Consider the following 27,571-nt stretch of genomic DNA (forward strand, 5'->3'; position numbering starts at 1 on the left):
TAATTATGCTTTGGAGTTCAGTACCTTAGCATATATACTTAAAGTTTATTGATAACTGGTTCTATTACAGAACTAGGCAAAGGCAATATACCAAGACGAGGACTGCAAAAAAAAAAAGTCCGTTCAGTTCATCACTCCAGCTAACACAGCAATGGCAGGATCTAGACCTGCAGTTCATAGTGTCATACGCATACAGGACAGTAGCTGCCTTCGGCGTGCGAATTTCCACGCTTCGGGTTCCTCACTTGGACAAGCCGCCGTTGGAGTGATCCCATGGTCAGACATCGACGCCGGCGCCGGCGCAGCTCGTCACCTCGCTGGTCATCCGGTTGTCGAAGCTCTCGAGGCTAAGGCTCTGCAGCGACGAGTTCTGGACCTGCACCGTGGGGGACAACCCCGTGAAGCATCTGTCGTCCGCGGGTACCTCCAGGACGGGCAGCACGTCAGGAACCCTGCACTGCTGTGGGTTCAGGACCGGTGATGAGAGCCCAAGGCTGCCTAGCCCACACGACAGCGCGCCACAGGCCACCACGTCCTCCGCCAGCTTCACCTGCACAACATGGACGAAATGATTTCAGATCGAGAAGTTAACAGAATGATCACCACGGTTCTCCAATGAATGATCTGATAATTTATACGATAGACAATGATCACCTTGGCCCTGACATCTGATTTCAGCTTCCGGTTGTCTCTGACTGTGACTGCAGTGGTGAGTTGCTGATTGGCGTCTGTCAGCTGCTCAACATGGTCAACCTGCTCCGAACACTGATCAGACTCACGGTATGACACCATCCTATAATTTGAAGTAAAAATTGTAGGTTACTTAGTCTCTCATTTTTGCTCAACATTCACTGGAGACAAAAAAGAATGAAAGGAAGGAAGAAATAAAATCGATGCTACATTATGCTAGTACAAATAATTATAGAATGCCAATAGCGAATAAGAGAAAAGGCTGGAAAATATTGTCCATATTCTAAACGTACCGTTGCATTCTCTTCACGTCCTGTGGGTTTGTACCTTGTTCGAAAGGAGCACCCTCGAATTTGGTATCATAATCTAAACTACTCGTGCCCCTCAAAGTTTGGCTCCTTTTCAGAGATATCTTGGATGATGATGCTGGACTTGCCAGCGCGCCACGGGCCACCATGTCCACCGCCAGCTTCACCAGCACGACATGGACGAAACCATTTCAGATCGAGAAGTTAACGGAATGATCACCACGGTTTTGCAACGAATGCTATGATAATTTATACGATAAACAATGATCACCTTGACTCTGAGGGCCCTGACATCTGATTTCAGGATCCTGTTGTCTGTGACTGTGACTGAGGTGGTGAGTTGCTGATTGGCGTCTGTCAGCTGCTCAACCTGGTCAACCTGCTCCGAAGGACCCTTCCGCCTCAAATAAGAGGTTCTAGACCTCTTCGGATTTTCCTATATTCATATCAAACCACATCTAAATGGTTAAAATGCTAGAACATCTTGTAATTTGTGATGGACGGAGTAAGTCGGAATGAAACTCAAGGAAATTTACCACAATTATGCTGATTTTTTTGGTTCAAATGAGCGTCTATGGAAGCTCAACAATTGCACTAGCACCATGAGAATTGCAGTGTTTACCTGTGTCTCAAGGTCAGCCAAGTGGGCTTGCTTCCTCTTCCTCGAACACTGATCAGACTCACGGTTTGACATCATCCTGTAATTTGAAGCAAAAATTGTAGGTTACTTAGTCCCTCATTTGTGCTCAACATTCACTGGAGACAAAAAGAATGAAAGAAAGGAAGAAATAAAATCGATCATACATTCTGCTAGTACAAATGATTATAGAATGCCAATAGTGAATTAAGAGAAAAGGCTGGAAAACATTGTCCATATTCTGAACGTACCGTCGCATTCTCTTCACGTCCTGTGGGTTTGTACTTTGTTCAAAAGGAGCACCCTCGAATTTGGTATCATAATCTGAACCACTCGTGCCCCCCAAAGTTTGGCTCTTTTTCAGAGATATATTGGTAGATGATGTTGGACTTGCCACTGCTTACAAATGATTTAATTGGTGTGAGGTGGCTAGAACAGTGAAATACTGCTTTGAACTATCTATTGCCTATTGAATCATTAGCGAATAGGCTGTTTGGAATACACATACCACAGATTGCTGATTGGGACTCCATTGTCGTGGAGACTGCAGGATGCCTCACATTGTGGTTAGGAATGCTTCCGTTGCGGGTTTTCTGCTCAGATAAATCAAATCAATCTCGGCAATCGCTTATGTTAATATACTTATCACATGTGCAACTTACTCTTGGGCTGACAAGGATCCATAAGTAGATGCATATCTGCACGGTGGAAATGACAAGCCCAACGATATTTGGCACCTTCAATTTTAATCACAATTAGGGGGTAATTCTAAAAAAAAGGTGATTCTAAAAGAAAGCCCTCGGATTGAAAGTTACCACAATTGCTGTGTCCACGCAGAAGGCAAAAGACTGAGCGACCTTCAAACAACAAGTTAACAACCTGAAGACCGGGACTACGAAGTTGACGGTCTGCACAGTGTGGTTCTTTAACGCGTTTATCTAAAAAGACACGAACAGCAAATTAAGAACAAAAGGGTAGACTACCCGCACTCGTTACGGGATCCATCCCGCTACCCATGCATGCAGGAATGTATAGAGTAAAAACTGCTGCAGCCGTTAATTCTAAGGTTTTTTACTTGGGCTGGGCCGTAGGAGAATGACTTTTGGTCATACTAGTTAACATGCACGCGCGTATAAAGAAAAAAATTTGTAGCCCAAATAATCCATAAAAGAATATTTATAGAAGAGGAATGACAATATCTATTTGAGAAGTCAGCTATATATAATTGAGTTCCATGTAGTTAATAAGTTATATGAAAATTTACAATAAAAATATTTGTCTAGGGAGTGATTTTGCCTCTCTTAAAATTCAGCGAATTCGGCACAAAAGGAGAACGAAATGATAGTGATAATCATTGATCACTTTCACTTTGACAGAACAAAATTTTCAACATTGAGGGGAACATGCTAGAAAAAGCAGTTGCCCACATATAAGATAGTAGCAATTCAGTATCAACAAATATCTTTTCTTATTAGTAAACAACATAAATTCCAATTGAAAATGAGAACACAACGAATACAAGTAGACATTACTTTGCAAAAGCTGTAATACCACGACCTTGTGTGCTTCTTTGCTTATCTATCTACCATATTCCTAGGTGCGATTTCTGGTTTAGAAACATGCATGGGAGCATGTCAGACTTGAAATAGATTGGCAACTATGTTTAAGCCATGGGCCAGCAGGTTGCCCATTCTTGATATGTGAGCAAGAAACATTTCCTAATTTTCCTCGGCCTATTATCACTAAAGGATTACATATTACTTCAACTCTATTTTAATAAAAAATGTTCCCTATTGCCATTTATACACTCGCTTTTCACCACAGCTAGAAGCAACATGAATACTTTAATGTTTTATTAAACCACTATTCATTTCTACTAAAAAAGTGTGCAGATCAAATTTATTATTGTTTTCACTTGAAAATTCCAACCAATTATAGCCAATGTTTAAATCATAATCACAAAAGATCGTATTAGTTATTATAAAGAAAAATTACATAATAAAATAAATAGTCCTGTGATTATAAAGAAATATCCTGTGATTATAAAGAAATAACACAATTTAAAAAGCACAATTATGTTACCATGGAAATCTTGATTGTAATCAGGCTTGGCATCTGTGTTGCAGAGCTACCTAGAAATGAAAAAAAAAAAGCTAGAACCAGACCACATTGTTTTAAGTTTCATATATCAAGTTCTTGCCACATAAAAGTGAAACTTTTGTTCACTCATTGGCTCTAAAATACGTAAAAGAGTACATGAGAAATAGTTACAAATGATTTACTGAACTTGAGAGATATGGGGCTTGTGGGTTCATTTGTATCAACTGCCAACCCAAAAAGTTGAAAATAATATGCATTCGCTAATATTATGGGAACTATAGCAGACAAATACTCGAACCTGGTCATCAACTGGATAAATCACAAACAAAAATAAATAACTCATACAAAAAGAGGGAGGGATTCGTTACCTGCTATCGAATGAGTGAGATAGCATAGAGGGAGGTTTAAAAACCCTGAATTTTTGACCCGTAACTAAATTTACCAGCACCCACAAAAAAACCTGAAATTTCACTGAGAAATTGAACCATGGCAGAGGCCGATCCCGTCGCACACTCGTATGACCGCACGGGCGAGGATGCGGCGGAGAGAGAGGAGAGGGAGCGGAGAGGCTCCGGGCAGCGAGGTGAAGTCGACGGGGAGGCAGCGCAGATCCGGGGGCGGCGGCGCGGGTCCGGGGGCGGCGAGGTGAAGTCGACGAGGCGGCGGCGAGGTGAAGTCGACGAGGCGGCGGCGCGGATTCGGGGCGGAGACGGCGAGCGGAAGGGGAGGAGGCTGTGGCGGTGGCGGCGCGCGCGGCTTCCGGGCGGGGAATCGCTTGTAAAAGTATAGAATGTCGCTCGTAAAGTATAGTGTAGATAGAAATATTATTACCACGTTATACAGGCTTGTGGCGTACTTAGCTGTGGCTACCGCCGATGCAACACCTCCAATGTAAGGAAAACATTTTAAACCTGCTAATGCTGCAGCACACATCGCCGTTAGGATAGCCATTGTATCAATCAGCAACATGACATAGCCACACGTCGGATAGCTGGCACCCGAATCAATATGGCAACACAGTATGATGCATGCAGTGTTGAGCATGCAACATTCATGCTGACCGAGAGGAGAGCAGGTGCGGATTTAGGGGGGGGGGGGGGGGGGGCTCTAGCCCCCCTACTGCCCAAAACCTCAACTGAAATCAAAGGAGAAAAGTGAGAAGAAAAGAAAAAAAATGAAGAGAAAGAGAGAAAATGAGTGGAGATGAGAATGAGGAAGAACCAAGCCCTCCTAAATTTGTAATCTGCGTCCGCCACTGGAGGAGAGCAAACCCCTTATCTCCTCCAGCTCTCAAATCTTTGGTGGCATAAGAAGCCAACAATGAGTAATTCAGAAAACCAAAAACGTAGGGCAGGATGGTTACGATCTTGACTGTGCTTCTCCAAGCCCTCCGAACATTTACCCTACGCTCATAGATTAATTTACCATTAATTGGTTTAAAACTAGAACAAAAAATGGCGCAAAGATCCTCATAAAGATGCAAATGGGGATTTAATTTTAGACTCACATGTGTGATAAGGTCAAAAACAACGTCATGATGTTAACTGCAAAGTTTGACAAGAGTGATTTGTCAAAAACCTTTATAAAATGTAACTAGCTACAATGTATAGGATGGATGAACTATACCTGAGATGACCATCCTTCCCTGGAGCAACTCCATTCTACAATGAGTCAGTAGCTACAGTGGTGAGAGGTGTCACTGTGGAGAAGTGATGGATAGAAAGCCTAAAGTGACCACGTAATATAATGCATAGATCATTCTACTTTAGGTTCTTTGCTATACTGATATACTACACACATGAGGCATCAATGCATGCATGATCAATTCTTGGATACTTGGCAAAGCCATCACATGGTGGCCAAAATTTCTCCTTGCCAAAACTACTGCAAGTGCAACCCACCGCCACCTATTGCCATTCAATGTGGGTCGGAAGTGTCCGGCTCATCGTGGCCTCCGAGATTGCACTGTTGCACATGCTGCGCGATTATGCGAGACCACTTAGGTAGCTAGCATCGCGAAAGTACGAGCTCCCAGTCCCATGCTCCCAGCCGGCAGAAAAAGGCTCATCGCCGCCGGGGAGAATTCAGGAAATAGCACAGATGTGGAACGGTGTTCAGTGAATAGCACCTGCATCCTGGCAATTCAGAGAACAGCACTGGTTTACCAAATGGATTTTGAGAACAGCACTGCATCTACGTTTCCTCTTCTTTCGATGTTTTATGCACATACAAATGGACAAAACTATCCCTACTGCATTTCAAGGCCTCCTTCGCATTCATATAGAACAACACAAATAAATAGACATATATGAGTTCCATTTTACTCCCTCCGTCTCAATTTATAGGTCGTTTGATTTTTTTCGCATTAAGTTTGACTAATTCTTCTTATTCAAAATATTTGTAAGAATGTGAAAACTTTCAATTCATAGCTAAAGACTTCAAGTATATTATATGCTAAACTAAATCATAATGAAAATAAATAATAATTGTGAAGCTTTTTAAATAAGACGAGCCGATCAAACTTAGTGTCGAAAAATTCAAATATGATTTAATACTCAAATCCCTCGAGGTCAGTCTGGTGGTATTTTGTTAGGTATTAACCTCCAAGTGTTTTCTATAGGAGCAGTAGTTGTGGGAGATTTTCATATCAAGATCCAATTAAAAAATAAAGAGGGTGGTTTTGAGTGGGTACTTATTGCTACTTACGGGGCGGCACAGGAGGACTTGAAAGAAGCTTATCTCACTGAGCTAGTGCAATTTTGTAGCTTAGAGGTAAAACCTTTATTGATAAGGGGAGATTTCAATATTATTAGAAAACCTTCAGAGAAGAATAATGACAGGTACAATGCTAAGTGGCCTTTTCTTTTCAATGCTTGCATTGAGAGCCTAGATTTGAGAGAGTTGGCTTTTTTCTGGACGTCAATTCACATGGGCGAACTCTTTAGAATCTCCAACTTTTGAGAGACTAGCGTAGATGTACGTTCAACACGCACGTAGTATGGAATGACCGGCCGAGTAATTGAAGAAGGAGAAAAAAAAGAAAGGAATTAAAAAAGAGACAAATGATTGATGTCCTTCCTTTCTCATTAATTCTAATATAAGGAAAGTACCCAGTGGGTATGGGTACAAATTGAGGTGAGAAAATAAATCACTTTAGGGTGAAAACATTTTCCTTCTATCAGTTTTATACCCTTTTCCGCCTTTTCCAACCTGTGTAGTGGGGCCAACGTGAGGGGTACGGTGGGACCATTGTAGGTAAATTTTTTTCCTAAAACTCGCTCTTTTATAGTGTAGATTAGATAGAGTGCTAGTTAGCACTAACTGGGAACTTAAATTCCATCTTGCAACGGTTCATGCTTTAACTAGAGATATATCTGACCACACACCACTTCTTTTAGACTCTGGAACTCATGCTATTTGAGGTAACCAACGCCTAGAGATGGCAATGGGTACCCGAAACCCGAAAACCCGATGGGTTTTACCCGATATCGATGCGGGTATGGGAGCATTCTTTCACCCGTGGGTGTGTTAACGGGCAAGAACATGTACCCGTCGGGTATGGCGGGTGCGGGTACGGCTGAGCGCTACCCATACCCGTCTACCCGCGGGTAACTTATACCCGCCCCAATATTAACGACCTAGTAAGAATCCGTACAATTTGGCCCAAAAACTATCCTAGGCCTCTTGTTAGTGTTGACTTGGCTTTTATGATGAACTAATGGTATATTATGTGATGAACTTATTTGGTATTGATCTACCATTCCAATTACATTTTGTGAATTATGATGTCTGTTGGCGGGTGGCTAATGGGCATGGGTTACCCGACGGGTAAAATTACCCTGACGGGTGCGGGTGTGGGTAAAATATCCTACTCGCGAGCGGGTGTGGGTTTTTTATCAGGTAAAATTTTGTTTCGCGGATGCGGGTATGGGGTGGCACTACCCGGCGGGTACGTACCCGTTGCCATCTCTACCAACGCCCCTTCCAATTTGAACTATCATGGTTGTTAAATGAAGGGTTTGCTGAAAAAGTTTCAGAGGTATGGAATAGCGAGACAAGGGGCGCCAATTCTTTGCAAAGATGGCAATCTAAAATAAGGCGTACTAGGCAGTATTTGAGGGGTGGGCACAAAATTTAAGAGGAAAAACAAAAAAGGAGAAAGCTGCTATCAGAGTCTTGATTGACTCCTTTGATACTAAAGCTGAGCACACTGTGCTCTCCCAATTTGAGCAGGATACTCTCTCTTGCTTAAGGAACAGAATTGCTCATTTGCTGAGGCAGGAAGAAATAGCTTGGTTTCAACGATCGAAGACTAAAAATCATTTAGAAGGTGACAATAACACTAAGTATTTCCAGCTAATCGCTAGCGGCAAGCATAGAAAAACTCGTATTTTCCGGTTAGAAGGAAACAACAAGATCATAAAAGATGAGACTGAGTTAAGAGACCGTATCACCTCTTATACCAAAATTTGTTTGGTCCTTCGGAGAAAATAACTTTTCGATGATGGAACATTGAGTAGATGATATTCCACAGGTCTCTACTCTAGAGAATCTTATCCTGACATCTCCTTTTACGGAGGAGGAATTAAAGCAGGCCATTTTTCAAATGAAGCATAACAAAGTACCGGGTCCGGATGGTTTCCCAGCTGAATTCTATCAAGTTTTTTGGGAATTCATAAAGGGTGATTTGATGGCCTTATTCCATGACTTTCATTCGGGAAATTTACCTCTGTTCAACCTCAATTTTGGGATCATTACCTTGCTCCCTAAGTGCCAAGAGGCAGTTAAAATCGAGCAGTATAGACCAATCTGCCTTCTAAATGTGAGTTTTAAGATTTTCACAAAAGTTGCAACTAATAGAATAAATAAGGTTGCACAAAAGGTTACACGCCCATCTCAAACTTCCTTCTTACCAGGTAGATTAATTTTAGAAGGTGCAACGGTTCTCCATGAGACATTACACGAAATGCATAGAAAAAAATTGAGTGGGGTCATTTTTAAGGTAGATTTTGAGAAGCCATATGATAAAGTAAAGTGGTCTTTCCTGCAACAAACCCTTAGAATGAAAGGATTCTCACCTTTGTGGTGCCGATGGGTCCAACATTTTATCTCTAGGTGTAGTGTGGCAGTGAAAGTAAATAGTGAAATTGGTCGCTATTTCCAGACAAAGAAAGGTCTAAGACAAGGTGACCCTCTTTCTCCCATTCTTTTCAATCTTGTGGTGGATATGTTGGCCATTTTCATCGCTAGAGCAAAAGCAGATGAGCAACTCCAAGGACTCATTCCCCATTTGATAGACGATGGACTTTCAATCCTCCAATATGCAGATGATACAATCCTTTTTTTCAAGATGATCTAGTGCAAGCAAAAAAATTTAAAGATCTTGCTTTGCGTCTTTGAACAACTTTCAGGGCTAAAAATTAACTTTCACAAAAGTGAGCTTTATTGTTTTGGAAAAGCAAATGATCGTGTAGACCAATATTCACAAATTTTGGGTTGTGGTGTTGGTAAATACCCGTTTAAGTACTTGGGTTTACCAATGAATTTTCGAAAATTAAATAACAAGGATTGGAGAACGGTCGAGGAACGTTTCGAAAAGAAACTGAGTGGTTGGAAAGGAAAACTTTTATCGTATGGTGGGAGATTAGTGTTGATAATTCTGTTTTGAGCAGTCTAGCTATGCATATGATGTCTTTCTTTGAGATACCAAAAGGCATTCTTAAGGAATTAGATTTCTATAGATTTAGATTCTTTTGGCAAGGTGACAATCATAGGAGAAAATATAGACTAACAAAATGGGGTCTTCTATGTCTTCCAAAGGATCAAGGGTGCTTAGGAATCCTAAATTTAGAAGCACAGAATGCATGTTTGCTTAGTAAATGGTTATACAAATTAATTAATGAAGATGAGATTTGGCAACAACTTCTTAGAAAGAAGTATTTAAAAAATAAGACCATTGGTGAGGTTTTTTTTTGAAACCGGGAGACTCACATTTTTTGTCTGGATTAATGAAAGTAAAAGACCAGTTTATAGACCTTTCTACTTTTCAAGTTCACAATGGCTTACAAACAAGATTTTGGGAGGACAAGTGGTCAGGGAACTTTACTCTCAAAGAACAATACCCATCTTTATTCAATATTGCTAGAAAAAAACATAGTTCAGTTGCTCATGTCCTTAGCACAAGTCCTCTTAATATTTCTTTTAGAAGGGCTTTGGTGGGTGATAAACTCATTAAGTGGAATGAGTTGGTGGCGAGGGTTGCTTATGTCCAATTAGATGGACACCATGATAAAGCTATTTTGAGCCTTACTAAACATGGATAGTTCACTGTTAAGTCTTTGTATAATTTCTTAGTGAACCAAAGCGCCTTACCCCTTAATAAAAAATTATGGAAGTTGAAGCTGCCTTTAAAAATTAAAATATTTGTTTGGTTCTTAATGAAAGGTGTAATCTTAACAAAAGACAATCTTAAGAAATGCAATTGGAATGGAGATGATGGTTGTTGTTTTTGCAACAATAAGGAGACAATCCAACATTTATTTTTTGATTGTCATGTAGCAAGTTTTGTTTGGAGAATTGTTCTCGTTGCTTTTGGTTTAACGCCCCCCTCTAACGTAAGTTGTTTTGTTAGTACTTGGTTTGAACAAGTAGACTCAAACATGTGCCCTTTACTTTGTGTAGGTGTAAGCGCAATTGTATGGTCCATCTGGATGTGCAGAAATTATTGCATTTTTGACAGAAAGAGATTATATTCTTATTTGCAGGTTATTTTCAGGGGCACATACTGGATAAGGTTCTGGAGTCTTCTTCAAAAGGAGGATGGCAGAAACCATTTAAAATGGGCATGCCGCTTGCTAGAGACTGTGGCTTTCGAGGTGTTCGCGAAGAATGGTTGGCTGTCATCTAGAAGGCTTTGTGTTTGAGATTACCTTTTCATTATATGTTTTTTTTTAAGAATTTGCTCTAGACTCGTTGCTGTTTTGGTTAAGTGCATAACTTATGTAGAGACCGGAATAAAAATTTCTTTTTCTTAAAAAAAAATTAGCACCTCTAATATGGCCAGCAAAGCATGGACGCAAAGATGGATGCAGGAGCATGAAGTCTAATTCTTCAGATTACCACCACATGCAGTGTGGTCTGATGGAGCATGGACACGAAAATGGCAGCAGGGAACGTTGGATAAACCACTGAAATAGGGGTTACCATAGAGCATCCTTCAATTTGGTTGTATCTTCTATTGCTGTAATAAACTCAGAAATGGGGGGAATGTATGAATATGAAAACCTGCTGATTCTGAATCTGTGCCATAATGTACAAAACAACTAATCATGTCAATATTACTTCTTTCTCTAATAAAAACAATGCCCAGTTGAACAATTTCCCCAAAAGTGGATACCTTCAAATGACTCGGTAATTAAGTCTTTTTATGCAGATAAATTGATACCACACGCCAACAAGCATCTCATAATGGTATGCTTAACCATAGCTTTGTTTGGTCTTCTATGCTAATGCAGGAGAAATGCACACTGAGAATTGTAGGGTTCCTATACAATATAAAATAATGTTCTACCCAGGTAGTTTTTGAAAAGAGATGCATAGATAGACCATATTGAAATGGAAACATTGAACCCTATATTATTATTTTTCAACAGTTTGAGAGCTGTAAGGCTAATAGGTGTCTAACCTCGTGCCCTTGTGTTTGATGTTGAAGAGGCTGTGAAGACTCTCAAGTACCGGTTCTACCATGATGGCATGGTCCAGACTCCTCATAATTACACATGTCAGCTTCCACTTCACATCAGACACAGGGTGATTTTGATAATTACTATTATAAGACAAGGTCACACTCATACATTGCCATAGATGTTCTTGCAACCACACATGACCATTACAATACAATATAGGTTTATTGTGCCATGAGGTTGCACATATCAGTGGACTAGACCATATAAGGTTCATTACTAGCTACACATGCATGCCAGACCAAGGTTCTTACAACCACACATGCACATTACATAGATTAGTTCACTATGAAGGATCGGACCGACGCCTAAGAGGGGGGAGGGGGGTGAATTAGGATTTCTAAAAATTAAGGCTCTCAAAAACTACAACTACTAAGCAAAACCTATGCAAGATAAAACTAGCTATGTGCACTAAGGTTTTGCTAAGTGTTGCTAACTCTACCGTGGCCAAGTCTTGCAACCTAGTTCCACCTAGAATCTAACCTATCAAGCTAGTCTAGGAATGTAAGCACACAATTGCAAGGAAGTAAATGTGGAAGCTAAAGAGATGAGTAGAGCGAATGCAAACTCCCGTTGACGATGTTGGCGATGGCACACGAAGGAGACTTGGAGATTTTTTTACCAAGGTTCGGGGAGACTCGCACGTCTTAACCCCCTGCTCCTCGTTGGTGCCCCTCGTAAGGCTTTGCTCTCGCGTAGTCCTCAAAGGAATACGACCTCACCCTTAGCAAGGGTGGAGGATGGCAAAGTGACCTCCGCAAAGGTCAAGCAACCCGGTCGGGTAACTCCGGATATCCCCGATGCACACCCACGCAACTCTTTGCTCTCGTGTAGTCCGCGCAAGGACTACGGCCTCACCCTCGCAAGGGTAGAGGATGGCAATGGAGCTGGGGTCTTCCGCGAGCCTTCTCACGGATGCTCTCCGCCGTCTCCACTATGGTGAGCTTCGGACAAAACACCGAGGGCCTCCCTCCCTCTCACAAGGTAAGGTGGCGGCCACTCCACACTCTGGATGGTCTCGCAAGACTACAAGCCGCACACTTACAATAGCGACGTGCACGCAGGCACGGGGTAAAAACAATAGGCCTAAGCAAAGATGCAATGAAGCTCTAGCTATGCCGGGATGTGTCTATAAGCTCATATGGTGGTTAGGCTCTCAAATATGTGTATTTGACTCTTTGGATGGATCAAGGTGGTGTCTCAACACTTGTGATAGCTCAGGAGTCTCCAACCACAATGTGGAGGCTGGCCAAGGGCGTATAAATAGGCCAAGCCTCAAAACTAGCCGTTGGGAGAAAGCTGCAACTTTTCTTTGTTACCACTGGACAGTCTGGTGCGTGTAAATTGCTTTTCGGCTGAGTCGACCGTTGGCTCTGAAATTTGACCGTTGCAGACCACCGGACCGTACGGTGCGTGTTGACACCCGTGGTCTTCATGTTGCAAAGTCCCCTGTCTAGAACGTTCGGTGGGAACACCGGACCGTCCGGTGCGTTCAAATGCTCGGGCACGGTCGTTGAATCTTCCTTCTGCCTAGAACGTCCGGTGTTGACCACCGGACCGTACAGCATGTAAATCGCACCGGGTCTTGAATCTTCAACTCCGGGCTTCTTCTTCTCACTGGATTGTCCAGTGTGCACCACCAGACCGTCTGGTGCGTGCAAAAAATCCGGCCCGCTGACCAATCAGCGGGACTGCCGATTCAGGGCTTCATGGTTTTCGTCCTTGATGTCTTGGATTTTCCCTTGTGATCTTTAAGCCATCTTTTGAGGTGTTTGTACCCCAAGTCCATCTCTTGCATCCTGGGACTTAAACAAAAACACTTAGCACACACTTTAGTTCCAAATGGTGCGTGTTGTCACTTCAACCACCAAAATCATATTAGGGAACTAAGCACGAGGCTTAGGACCCATTTTCCTTACAATCTCCCCATTTTTGGGTGATTGATGACAACACGGCCAAGCAAGCAATAAAAAGATACCAATTGAAGAACAATTGAAAAACATGAACATATTACTTGCTAGGATGCAATGCAAAGGCAAGATCAAAGGATGCTAATTGAAATATGCAATGATACCAATTGACACTTCATTCCACCAAAGATTGGAAGAATTTGCTCATGTCTTGCCCTTGCCGAAATCTTGTCCCCTCTTGTGATCAATGGACATAAGGCTCCCCCTTACTCCAAAACCGCTTCCCTCTTTTTCTTGGACCTTGCCTTGATCTTGATCTTTATTTCTTTCCCTTGTTCTTGATCATGCGGCAATCCCCTTTTGGTTCTCTTTGATCTTTCTTCCCAGTTTATGTTCAACTCCTTGCATGCTTGCTTGGGTCCATAATTTCTCCCCCTTTGGAATCAAACACCAGAAAGGAAAGCACTAAAATCACAATGGAGAGTCCCACATACTATGATCCTCAAGATATGAAAGTCGAATGGATCACAATACATGAGACTCGCATAACATAGGCTAAACTCCCCCTAAAAGTGTGTACATAAGATGGTGGACAAACCATATGCACAATTGGCCATTTTAAGACACAAGGGAGCTTAAACTATATTATGCAATGAGGTAGCTATAAATAAAGATACCAAATGAATGTGTTGCCACATTGAAGCCCATTTTCCTTAACTTTGTGCATACCTCCGGGGACATAGGTGAGACTACATACATGATAAACTTGAAAATAATGTTAGTCTTCAAGTAACACAAACCATATGATAGGCTCCCCCTAAAAGTGTGCATACATGCTTTGAATTGCTTGTGAGAGACATGCACTTAGACATTTAAGTCCAATTAGAGGAGCTCACCCTATGATTTGGACTTAGGCACAAAGGATGAGAAATTAAACTAGTGCCAACTTCCTAAACTAAGAAACCATGTAGGTTGCTCATGGGTTAGAGTGAGACACAAGCAACCTACCATAAGATAGCCGAGGCATGCATCACTTGAATTTAAATATGCTCATGCAAAGCCTAGGCAAGAAAAGCAACTAGATGCTAAAAGGAAATGCATGAAAACAAGGCAAACCTAGTTACCAACACACATGAAGAACTTGGCTATGAGATGAGCTTCATCACTTGGCTTTCTAACTTGTGAACTTATATCCAAATGTAGCCAAGTCTCCAAGTCCTCTTTAGCCCTTGTGGCTCTACATCGCCTTTTGAGTGACGGTCTTCTTTTGATTTCCCTCTCTCTTCTTGGCCCCTTGACCAAGTTTGACTCAAACACTTATTTAAAACCCTTTAAATGCTCTTGCATGAAATACAAAAAGTTGTTTATTATGTAATTGTATACAAGTTTGTTAACTAGGGTTTTGTCTAGATCATTCTGGATTTGAAGTTATAATGGCCAACACAAGAACGATCTCAGGGAATCTAGATTTTGTTGCCTTTATTAACCTAATGTGTAAAATCACATTATATGAAATGTTCATGACATGGTGTAATTAAGCTAATGATGCAAAGTTGATGTACTTGAGATGCCAGGGGCATCACAACCCACCCCCCTTAAAGAAATCTCGTCCCGAGATTTGAGCGAGGTTAGGTTTACGACTTAAGGCAATAAGGTAACCGGTCTTCACACCATAGTTCATGATCCTTTCCTCTGGTGTAGCCGCACCAACTCATCTTTAATAGCTTTGTTAGCCTAAGTTTGGCAGGTATTAACTTCTTCGCGCGAAGTGAGCGCAACAAGTCATTTATGATGGATGGTAGGGTCTTACTACTGTGTAGCTCAAGTGATACCTATAAAAGAACGAAGGAACAAGTTATAAATGAGATGGCTAGGGAGAACGTCAATGGTTCGATGAACAATAACCAAGAGTTACTCTCTGACTTTGACACCAAAATTGTAAGTGTAGTAGAAATGTGACTTATCAAAACAAGAGAGTACAAGTACACGATCGAACTTTAGCCGAGCAGAACTTTCGAGATTCACAATGGAAAAATCAATGAATGTGTTTTGGGGAGACACACTCCCTTACTTTGACGGGGACTATGTCCATATCTAAGATAATAGTTTAGGAGGTTTTCATGAGTAGAGTGTGGGGGAAATATAATATATCCCGCCCTTGAGCAGGTGATGAAGAATGGAGAGGTAGGCCATATTCACCTAGACAAAGTGACGACCTGTATGATTTCTTAGGATTAGTTAGGATTGACCAAGAAAGTCAAGGTACTTGCCCCTTGGAAAAGTTTTGCATACCCCATGGAAGGGAGACTTCGGAAAAAGAAGCGGTAGATGGTGCGAGCTTATCTTGTGAAACGGTAGCAAGGTAAGTAAGCCCACCTTTGAGGATAATTTAAAGAAAGAGTAAGTAGCTCAAGGATAGCATGATGAGGGCACCAACTTAGAATGAAATGCTAGTGCAGGGAATGATTCCTTCTGAAGTTCAAAAAATTTTTAGTAGATAAAGTTCAATATGTAGAAAGGAAGTATTCGAGAAAGGTAGTGGAAACGAAGTTGGTTATCCCCACAAATCAGAGAAAACGAGGTCAGTAGAGCAATGAAAGAATGTGAACAAGCAGTGGGATTGAAGTGGTCACCCACATGAATTAGGAAGGACAAGGTCAAACAAGGCAATGAAAGGATGTGAACAAGTGGTGGACATATAATTGATTATCCAAATGAATCAAGAGAGACAAGGCCAAACAAGGCAATGAAATTGGATATGAATGTTCCCCAATTAAAGTGTTGTCACTTTCGCATGTCTTAATGCCAGCGTGAGCCCAGGGGTTTAACCGGTGTCGGTCGTACACACAGCACCCCAGGTTCCATCGAGGCACCCAAGACTGCAACTGAGACATCACAACAAGAGCGGTTCAACCATACCTATTTATAGAAGTATGAACGACACCAGGTCATGTTAAGAAAACAACTGTAAGTTTGATGTAACATATGAGCTTCGAGTATACAAACCTTCAAGCACGAATGATATGAATCAACAAAGCGAGGACATAGCCAAAACATCGACGACAACACAAGACTCATAATGAAGATACAGACTAGAAAGGTTGAAATCTGTATGGAGCATTATAATTTTGATGACACAAAAAGCTTCAAGGATTGGAAGTACCTAAATTTTTAGAGTTGATCTCAATCAGTTAAGAATGTGACGGCATAGTGAACTAGGTGAGTCATAATTCCAGTTAATAAAAGCCTAAGCTAAACGTTGTTATCGTACCAAACGATCTCCTATTTTGTTTTGCCTAGCCGTAAAGTTCAAACATCTAAGGTTCCAGGTTTCGATCCAAGGACCTGTTGGACCTGTGGGTTATGGGCCCACCACGCTTCCACTGCGCATGTCGGTTTGACTGAAGAAAACTTCTCCTGCTTTAGTGTGAGGTGTTGAGCAAATTTGTTTTGGACGCCTTCGGTATTGCAAAGGCTCTTGCATCAGTCTCGTACGTGGGCCTACCGGATCCTACGGAGTCAACAACTAATTGTCAACTTGTATAAACGCTTTTGACTTAACCTTCGGGTTTGACGAATCCCTTTGATGGAATCATCCTAGGTCGTAGAGGTTCATCCGAATTCGCATCTGTGGAGTACTCTTCAGCTTGGTCTCCCTTCTAACACTTTTCTGGTAACATTTTTGAGTGAGGGCAATAAGGCTGAGGTCAGTGGTGACTCGGCTTCCACAACAATGCGAATGACCTAGTGTTAGCGCCAGAATTTAGCCGATCTGGTTAATTGGCCTCGATCGGCTATGATGGTAAAACGGACCATCTAAGGGATGACGGTGTATGATTGTTATGGGCCAAAAGGCCAATGTATTCTTGAGGGACTCGGCCTGCGAGCAGAGTCCTGGTAGGATTAGGTCAGTTAGGTTTTTTAGAATTTGTTTAGGAAAGGATGGGCTTGCCATCTAAGTCTATAGGACTATAAATATGTATCTATAACCATGAAATAAAGTTGACAACACACGTTCATCAAGCAACAGCTGTCTCCACTTTTCCTCGGCGCATCGCCACCCCTAAGCGATTAGGGTTTTTCAAGGTATATCGCCATGTTACTCTATTGATTTCTCATGTAGAGATTGTTAGGGCTTCACGGCAATTTGCCGTTGGTGAATCTTGTACTAAGCTTTGTTGTTGGCAAGATTTACTAGTTATAACGTACAATGATGAGATGCATCTATACTCTGCTTTTCTCGTTATATATCGATTCATGTACGATCCGATCCGTCTCATTTTATTAGTGTTGTCTTCTATATTAATAATCTCTGCATGGTCTAGATCGCGTGTTCTTGCTGTTATATGAACTTTCACGAGTTTGCTTAAGATGATCCTATAGGCGTGCTAGCTTGTATCTGGCCCTTCTTTATAGGATGATCCTATATTCATGTTCTCATGTTTATCTGGCCCTATGATCGTTAGGATGTTCCTATACTCGCATGTCACGTTTATTTGGCCTTTGGACGGTTGTGATCGTAATTATGACATGAGTCCATTAGATCTTTTCTTTACAGATTTGTTTTATTTCGATAGCATTGATAAGATCTAGGTAAGCAGATCGAGTTCATTATGCCTTTATTACAAGTTCATATTATATTTAATGGAATTCTTACCGGATAAGCCTATGACAAATCGGCACATGCCGATGGCGAAGATCCGATGCATGAGGCTAGCCGATCCGAGCGATCTGGCTGAGATCTAACGTTTTCCTCGTTTTGTTTATGCTTGTAGGAGAACAGGAGATAATCTTCACCACAGCAACATTGTTGGCGTCTCTTAGCCTTAACAAGTTTTACTCCGCAAGCGCACAGAGACCGATGTAGCCTTTCACTCGGAGTATTCTGAGTATCGTAAATTTCCACAGGAAAGCGGCAGGCGAGAGAGTATAATTGGATGAACTCAAATCGAATGATCCATAAACTTAAATAAATATACCAGCTAGTAGATAGACACGGGTTAGTGTGATAAAGATAGGTGTATGGTGGGAAAGTACAACAAACTACCTAAAGTATACGTAGAAAGGTATAGTTGCCTGGGAGGACAACGAGTGAGATAAAGTTCACAAACTCTATTCTATTCGGCTGCAAAGACTATGTCGTGGTTAACTAAAGAAACTCAAGTAAACAAGTCAGGGTCTCACGTCGAGTGAAATTCCGGCGCCCTTGAGGAGTTAGGGGTAGATAGTTGACCACCGAAGAAGGACCCGGCTATCACCTACGGGCCTACCGAACGAACGGGCCTGGGATACACAGGCACACCACACGCTGTCACCGAGTAGGGCTACCAAGCTAATCTGCGTGGATAGGCTGGCACGCTATAAACGTACTCGAGCGGAGCTCGAGTAATAATAGATCGTCCTTGATCAGAGGAGAGGACCTAACCAGAGCCTGGCATACAGGTTGGATTATAGCACCGGCAAGAATAACAGGACTTGACTAACTAAGATAACCACAGCCTAAGCCTAGCAAGTATGCAAAGAAAAGTACACCACACTTGCAAGAGATAGAAGTAAAGTAAAGTATAAATATATTATACTGAAGATAAGAGTACAAAGATACAAGAACTTTACTGTAGACTCAGAAGTATCTCTGAGAACTCCGAGGCAAAGCTCGACTCACTCTAACTCCCAGGACTATCCTAACTACTTAAGTATGGAAAGAGGACTCTCTAAGGTAGAATGAAGCACTTCATTTTCTCTACACCTTTACAAATGAGCTCCAAGGTCCTATTTATAGTCCAAACTTGAGAGGGGGTATTTATAGTTGAAGTAGGTCGGTTGGGGGTGGAAGTCGGTGGCCGGGCGGCCATGTGGGTGGTCGGCCGGCCGTCCATTTTGCCGACTTTGCCCATCCGACGGTTGATCTTGCCTCTCCAAGTCGGTTGACGGTTGAAACGGTTGATGCACGTGGGAAATGTGTCTGGAGGATGGCCGGCCAGCCATTGAGGTTGGCCGGGCGGCCACGTGTTCTCCTCTGGTTCGCTGCATGTCTTTTCCCCTGGATTGTGCTATCACCGGTGGTCTTTCGGCCCTTGGATGCATTGGATACTTGGTTGGATGGTAGGATTTACTTTGCCTTGTGCTTCTTTGCATGTCGGATCAATTTTGTGTCATTTGGACACCGAAGGGTGGCCGGCCGGCCATCGAGGGTGGTCGGCTGACCAGCCACCAGTGCTGAGGGGTGGCCGGCCGGCCAGTCAGATGGCCGGGTGGCCAATAAGGTGGCCGGCCGGCCATGTCCCATGGCCGGGCGGCCAACTGTCGGAGCCAACAACACTCAGCAAGAACGTGTGCCACTGCCCGGTACTCAGCCTCAGCACTGGAACGAGAAACTGTAGTCTGGCGTTTAGAGGACCAAGACACCAGATTATCTCCAAGATAGACACAGTAGCCTGAGGTGGATCGTCGAGAATCAGGACATCTAGCCCAATCAGCATCAGAATATGCTGTGAGTGTGTCGACAGAGCCAACTCCCAAAAAAAGACCAACGTCTAGAGTGCCCATGACATAACGCAAAATCCGCTTGACGAGTGCAAGATGTGGTTCCCTCGGATCATGCATAAACAAGCAGACTTGCTGAACAGCATAGGCCAAATCAGGACGAGTCAAAGTGAGATACTGCAGTGCACCAACAATACTCCTGTACTCTGAAGCATCCGCAACCGGAGGACCATCTGTAGCAGACAGCTTGGAGCTATCAACTGGCGTCAAGGTAGAGTGGCACTCACTCATATCGGTGCGTTGTAGCAGATCCGAGGCGTACTGTCGCTGGGAAAAAAAATAAACCCTCTGAAGTACGGGTGACAGAAATCCCCAGAAAGTGATGTAGATCACCCAGATCAGTCATAGCAAACTCTGCATGAAAGGCGACCAATAATGGAGAGAAGCAAATCTGTCGACGAAGCAGAGAGAACAATGTCATCGACATAGAGGAGCAGGTAAGCAGTGCTGGCGCCATCCTTGTAAACAAACAAGGAAGTGTCGGAGACTGACGGAACAAACCCCAACTAACGAATGTATGTAGCGAATCGCTGGTACCATGCCCGAGGAGCCTGCTTCAACCCATAAAGCGACTTCCGCAGAAGACAAACATAATCTGGATGTGAAGGATCAGCAAAACCAGGAGGCTGCTGGCAGTACACTGTCTCATCAAGATGTCCATACAGAAAGGCATTCTTCACATCGAGCTAACGAATAGGACAATGACGAGATACAGCAAGGCTAAGAACAGTGCGAATGGTGGCAGGCTTGACCACAGGACTGAAAGTCTCATCATAATCTATGCCATGCTACTGAGAAAAATCCACGGACAACCCATTTAGCTTTATGACGTGCAAGAGAACCATCTGAATGAAACTTATGCTTGAAAATCCACTTGCCAGTTACCACATTAGCTCCAGGAGGCCGAGGAACAAGGCGCCAAGTACCATTATCAACCAGAGCCTGAAACTCATCTGCCATAGCTGCTCGCCAATTAGGATCCGCAAGTGCACTGCGATAATTGGCCGGAATGGGAGAAGCAACAACAGGATCAGCAGACAAATTCTTGTAACTAACTAGCTGAATTGTACCAGACTGGAGTCGAGTAATGCGGCGAAGAACCGGCAGTGGAGGAGAACCACTCATCGGACGTCGAGGAGGCTCTAGTGGAGGAAGCTCGCTAGGGGGAGCTTTTGAAGACCGCGCCGGAAGAGGACCAAGGTAGTGGCCCTGAAGCTCCGGTAGAGGAAGCTCGCGAAGAGGGCAAATAGGCTACGAGGACACCGTAGCAGCAGCTAGTCGGCGGCTGTACACTCGATTGAAGCGGCCAGGAACAGCTATAGTAGTAGTCGGGCAGCGGGTGTAAACTTCACCGAAGCGCCCGCTAGGCGCAGCACCACGAGACACCCAATGAGCAGCACCAGGAGGCACTCCAGGAGCAGGAGCAGCAGCACCAGGCGCTCCAGAAGAAGGAGCAGCAGCACCTGGCACTCCAGGCATCTCAGAAAGAGCACCAGCAGGCGCACCAGAAGCAGCATCAGGCGCTCTAGGAGGCGCAGGTGGATCAGCTGCTGCTGCTGGCGCAGGAAGTGGGCTGGAATCAGTCTCGCCCGTAGAAGAAGACGCCGAAGGACCGGACGGGGGCACGAAACCACACCCGGCCGGAGATGAAGAGGCCGAGGGCCCTAGTGGGGGTTGAACACCGCTCCCACCAGGTACCGAGCACGGTTGCTCAACGTCTATGGAAGACGGAGCAGCCGCAGGAGAGCCACCAGCTGCATGATTAGTAAACAAAGGTGCAATATCCAAGTCGCGACCGAGTAAGAAATCAAAGGAGCCGGTGGTGGGTGGATGAGTCTCACGAGCGAAAGGAAAGGTGGACTCATCAAACACAACGTGTCTAGATATAATGATGCGACGCGTTGTAAGATCAAAACAACGATAACCCTTATGATTAGGCGGATATCCCAAAAAGACACATGCGGTAGAGCGTGGAGCGAGCTTGTGTGAAGAGGTGGCCTGTAGGTTAGGATAACACAAGCAACCGAAGACACGCAAGTGATCATAAGAGGGATAAGCGTTATATAGGCGAAAATAGGGAATCGCGTTACTAATGGAGGAGGAGGGGTGCCAGTTAAGCAGCTAAGTGGCTGTTGCTAGTGCCTCAACCCAATACTTGGGCGGCATAGAGGCATGGATGAGGAGGGTTCGCACTGAATTGTTAAGAGTTCGAAGGATGCATTTGGCCTTGCCATTCCGTGGAGAGGTATAAGGGCATGAGAGGTGAAAGACAAAAACATTGGCGCGGAGGGTGGTGTGCATGGCATGGTTAACAAATTCAGTCCCATTATCGGCTTGAAAGCACTTAACGGGAAGGCCGAACTGAGTGCGAGCATAAGCAATAAAATCAACGATATGCTGATGTACATCGGATTTGTGCTTAAGCGGGAACATCCAACAATAGTGTGAAAAATCATCCAGCAAAACCAAGTAGTAGGAACAACCAGAAATACTAGTAACCGACGAGGTCCAGACATCACAGTGAACTATCTCAAAAGGTGAAGTAGTGTGTGAAGTAGAAGCAGCAAACGGAAGACGCGCGTGCTTGCCAAGCTGACATGCATGACAAAGCGAGCGATCTACTTTATTACATGAAACTAAGTTGTTCTGATGACCAAGGCGATGGTGCCACAACGAAGAAGAGGCGGCAAGCATGGCTTGTGCAGCTGCGGGGGCGACTGATGGGATGGTGTAGAGGTCGCTGGTACTATCGCAACGAAGGATCACTCGTCCCGTCCAGATGTCCTTAACAGAAAAACCAGAGGCATCAAACTCAACGGAACAACAGTTATCGCGAGTGAATTGGCGAACTGAAAGTAAGTTGCGAATTATGGATGGAACAATAAGCACGTTGTTCAGAATAAATCTAGACGTATCTGTGGCTAGAACGGAAGAACCTCGGGACGTGACAGGGATATGTGCACCATTGACTACGGTAATCGAAGAGGAAGCATCTGGGAGGCGAGAGAGAAGTATACCTTCCGAGGAGTGCATGTGAGTAGAACCTCCAGTATCCATCACCCATGCATTGCCTTCAAGCGCCATCTGCTGGAGAGCGGCGACCAGGCCAGCTTGATGCCACGAAGGGGACTGAGTTGGTGCCTGAGGGGAGGTGATCGCCGCGTGAGCCTGAGGAGGGGCGCCCAAAATGCCTTGACCGCCGCGCTGGAATTGTGCGTCATTGCTGCTGCCTTGCGCACCCTGAAAAGAAGCCCATGGGTTGATGCAGACCCAAGGACCGCTAGGATTAGGTGTGCGAGGCGACTGCTGCTGTTGGCCACCGTTGGAGCGTCTGCCCCTCCTGCGACGCTGCTGCTGCTGACCGCCCTGCTGAGGTGGGCGCTGCTGCTGCTGCTAGGGTGGTCGCTGCTACGTGGCGGAGGTGGAAGATGATGCAGATTGGCAGGAGGAGCCACATCCAGACGAGGAGGAGGCGATCATGGCAGAGGAGGCAGCCACCTTTGACTGATTTGCTAGGCGGAGCTCCTGGAGGGCAAGCCGATCTACACCTTGGAGAAGGTCATGGTCGCGTCTCCTGCGATGATCTCTCCAGTGGTGCTGTAGCGAGAGTCAGCCCCAGCGAGAAGGGCGAGAACCATCTCAGAATCGGCAACAAGCTTGTCGACATCGCGAAGAGCATCAGCGGCCTTCTTGAGGGCTTGGCATACTCGTGGACGGACATATCCCCTTGATTTATTGCGTGGGACGCATGACTCAAGAAGATGGCACGAGGAGCTTTGTTCGTTTGGAAGTGGTTGGAGATGGCGACCCAAAGATCTCGTGCTGTCTGGTTGGCGGCCATGGTGAAGTCGAGGACGTCCTCGGTGACGGAGCCATAGAGCCAGCTACGGACGGCACAGTCGGCCTCGTTCCATGCATCAGTGCGCGGATCAGGGGGAGGGCGCTGTTGATGTGGCTGAGGAGGCCGAACTTGCCGCACATGGCCTCGAAGAAGCTGCTCCATTTGGTATAGGTGGAGGAGCGGAGTTCCAGTTTGATCGGGACGTGCGCCTGGACAGAGACGGCGGCGTACGCAGCCATGGAGATCGGCGGCGGCTGGGTGTCGTCGACGAAGAGGGAGGAGATGCCGTCGAGGAGAGAGTCACTATCGTCGAGGGTGTCACTGTCGTTGGTGACACAGGACATCAACAGATTGTTACAGATGCAATCTGTTGATGCTGCTGCAGCCGACCAGGGAGGGCGGCGTAGGGAGGAGGAGCGACCAGGGAGGCGGCGCAGGGAGGAGGAGCCGACCAGGGAGGCGGCGCAGGGGTGAGGAGGAGGTGTCGCAGCCTAGGGTTGGCGGCGGCAGGTGGTGGGTGGGCAGGCAGGGGTTGCCGCGCAAGTTAGGGCAGCGGAGGGGGGAGGGGGCACGGCCGGCCTAGGGTTTGGCCCGGATTCGTGATATCATATAGAGAATTGGGAAACACCACACACCCAAAGGAGGGGGTGACTTCTATTATATATTGCCGTATGGCTTGGAGTACAAGTAAACTCAATACAAGGAAATACAACAATATATCTCTAATACTAGTGATAGAACAACCTCCCTAATCCTGCCACATAATATGAATTCGAGATGTAATAGACGCTTGTGCAGATTGATTACAAGCTGTGAAAACAGATACTAGAGAAATGAACAATGCACATTTTTAGGGGGGGCATTGATTTATCTGAATTTGCATTGCTGAGGTATAAGAAAAATTAAAACTTCCTTTCTCTCACATGATTATTTACTGGATCCCAAATATATTGTACATACAGGTCAAGCTTATTAATTAATTTGAATTAATTTTTTATTCAAAAAAATCATTGCATGTGCAGCTCTCGAACAATTACACCATGTTATATATATATGACTGCACCATCGAGTAGTTCTTCAAAAAAAATTGATACAAGCTAAGTGTGCACTATGATATGCCCACATAAAATAAAATGATCTAAAATTTCAAGGGTGCTCTAGATGACACCAAAATTCAGACTTTGACCACAGGTTCCTCTGCAACTTGGAAAGATTTATTTTTAACCGGGCATATATCTAATATACTATCATATCCTGATTATGCTCTAAGACAAGGGAAATTATACAAACGAAAACATGGTAAAAAAAATTTGTGAAGGCAATTGTGCATACAATCAATCTACAATGAATTAAGAACGTGTCATGGTTAAGTCTTGTTAGAAAAATGTCTCATCATTTCTCTTTATAGTTTATACTCAAGTAAAAATTATACATAGATGTATAGTTTGTTTTAAAGAAATACAAAATGGAGGCATTAATTTGCAGGGTGGTGAAAGGGCTCTGTTATGTGATCACATCATTCGATCCATCAGAATGACTGGAGTTATTATTATCAAACCATATAGTTACTAAAACACACGATTAGCCAACAGAATGACTGCCAAACAACTGATCAGAAAAAGAAAGTTGAACGAGAGAAAATTTACCCCTCTCCACTCTCGAGTCGAAAGGAACTACACATGTCCAGTAGTAACTTTTCTAAAGCATCCATCAACTCGAATCATATCACATCGTCCTAGACTCCTAGTAAAGAAAATAGCTTTTACTACGTGTCATACATTAATATCTCCACGCAAATTTATATTGATCAAAGGCTTTGCTTCTAGCCAGGTAAACTCCAATGGAATTCGGATGGATAAATACCAACACTTGTTTCTATGTATGTGCGCCTATCTCATCATGAAAAGATATTCTCCTGAATGTATTCGGCCAGGTTCAGTTAACATAGCTAGCTAGGACGCATATGACATATCAAACAGCGGATACAAGGATGTAACTTTGCTGTAGTTTAGTCAAACTTGATTTTTTTTCCCTCCCCGAGCAAGGCTTCATTGTTATCCATGAACTTCTTAGCTAAGACCATATATCATCATGCATGTCAGGGGCCACAACAAAGAGATACCAAATGCAATCTATAGCACAACACACATCTCACAAGGAACCACCAAAGTAATTAACTAACATAAGGAGGCTAAGCTCGTGGAAATACCTTAGTTATCTGGATATTCATAACGCCTTCTCAGTCCATTTCCTACCTTATCATGATGCTCTTGTTCTGAGAAAAATAAAGATGCTGGTCAATGGATCATTCATGAGTAGCAGAACAGCAGTAAGGACCACAAGCAAGATGCACACCCAACCAAAGAAACTCTCATGACAACAAATACAGAAAGAATCACAAGATATGAGAGGCCAAAAGAAAAGGCAACAAACACAAGGGACGAAACACTTCTGCGCCCCACGTCAGTCACTGCAACACAGAAGATACCGCGCTCCCCTTTCACAGCGAGCAAGCCTGTTGAGAGAGAGAGAGAGAGAGAGAGGGGCCAAAGGGTGTATGCACGACAGCACGAGAGAGCCCAAAGGGTGTATGCACGACAGCACGAGAGAGCCCAAAGGGTGTATGCACGACTGCAAGCTAAAGATCTGGCAGAATGGTTCTTCAAAAAAAAACGATCTGGCAGAAACAAAGAGAGGGCACCTTCCTCCTTCCATGCCAAATATAGCTCGTCTCCTTGCCTCCTCCATGATCCATTTTTGACCCAACAAGAACTTGATCAACCCCAACACATGACCAACCACCTGCACACCTAAGAACCTGAAAAGAACAGGAAACCATGAAGAGAGAGAGAGGATGCAGATAAAATCCTCACAGTGTTGCAGTGTACTGGCAGCATCCCCATACTTCAGGTCCCTAAGGCAACGGTGCTACTGCAAATCTGCAAGAGGCCAAGAAAACGGAAAAAGGATAAGAAAAACAAGCAAGGAAGCCAATCATATATTCCGGTACTACAAGCCTACAACAGTCCATCCTTATCACAATACCACCAGCATCCATATCATTATCCTTGGTAGCAGTTCCCAATACAACTTGACTGAAAAGACTAGAACAATAGAAGGAGAAATCAAGTGTGTGTGAAGATCTAGGGGATAAGGAAGTGGTAGGGTAAAGTAGGAGAAAAACCATGGTCCTAGAGGCATGTCTGCTCTATTTGAGTGGTCGAGTTTTCCCCCACAAATAAGGCATAGACTGACAGAAAGAGGAGTGAGCACGCGGTGAGGACAACATACATATTATGTTGTTCATCACGCCGTGTGCTCACTCTCTTCTGTCAATCTCTCCAGAGCCTTTCCGCACCTAGAAGCGCCTGCCTTACTTCGTGACTTTCCACAAATCAGCTTTAACACCTTTAAATCCAAGCAAACGAAGATGCAAACCAGGAAAGTGAAGAGTGAAAAAAACCAAATAAACCATCCAAGCACAACAGGAAAGAACCAGAAAGAAAGGGCGTTTGTTCTCCTTGGATCCGGTGAGCACTCGCCGTACAGAAATTGAAAGGAGAGGCGGTGAGAGAAACAGCCATCTATGCGTATCTCTCTCTCTATCCTACCTCCCTGTGGTTCTTGATATTGGTTTTGGAGCAGAGGAAATGGATGGGATGGGTGGTCGTACCTTGCCTCCCAGTGCTGAAGCCTCGCAAGATTTAAGTAGTACTGCTGGTGCTAGTACCCTGCCCCTGCCAAGTAGCAGTTCCAATCAGCAACAGTTAACACTGCACTCCTTTTGCTTACGGATTATT

The 27,571-nt window shown here is 44.0% G+C and overlaps 1 protein-coding gene across 5 annotated transcripts; it reads right to left on the reverse strand.

The window, feature by feature from the left end:
* LOC120654857 lies at nt 1-27,453 on the reverse strand. Of its 5 annotated transcripts, none has more exons than XM_039932541.1 (13): nt 27,063-27,453; nt 26,677-26,710; nt 26,473-26,589; nt 25,981-26,046; nt 2,451-2,573; nt 2,298-2,372; nt 2,144-2,228; nt 1,887-2,031; nt 1,621-1,696; nt 1,270-1,434; nt 984-1,159; nt 655-793; nt 1-550 (listed from the first exon to the last, which is right to left on the reverse strand). In XM_039932541.1, the coding sequence occupies exons 4-13, from the start codon at nt 25,999-26,001 to the stop codon at nt 278-280; spliced, it is 1,278 nt and encodes a 425-aa protein (XP_039788475.1). In that variant the 5' UTR covers nt 26,002-26,046; nt 26,473-26,589; nt 26,677-26,710; nt 27,063-27,453; the 3' UTR covers nt 1-277. The 5 variants fall into 5 exon arrangements, with proteins under 5 accessions (XP_039788475.1, XP_039788473.1, XP_039788472.1 ...); XM_039932539.1 differs by having other exon boundaries at nt 1,887-2,034; XM_039932538.1 differs by having other exon boundaries at nt 1,887-2,034; nt 26,473-26,543; nt 26,645-27,438.
* Between the last annotated feature and the right edge of the window lie 118 nt (nt 27,454-27,571).

This window comes from Panicum virgatum, chromosome 1N (genome assembly GCF_016808335.1).
Source record: "Panicum virgatum strain AP13 chromosome 1N, P.virgatum_v5, whole genome shotgun sequence".
In the NCBI taxonomy this organism is placed as follows: Eukaryota; Viridiplantae; Streptophyta; class Magnoliopsida; order Poales; family Poaceae; genus Panicum; species Panicum virgatum.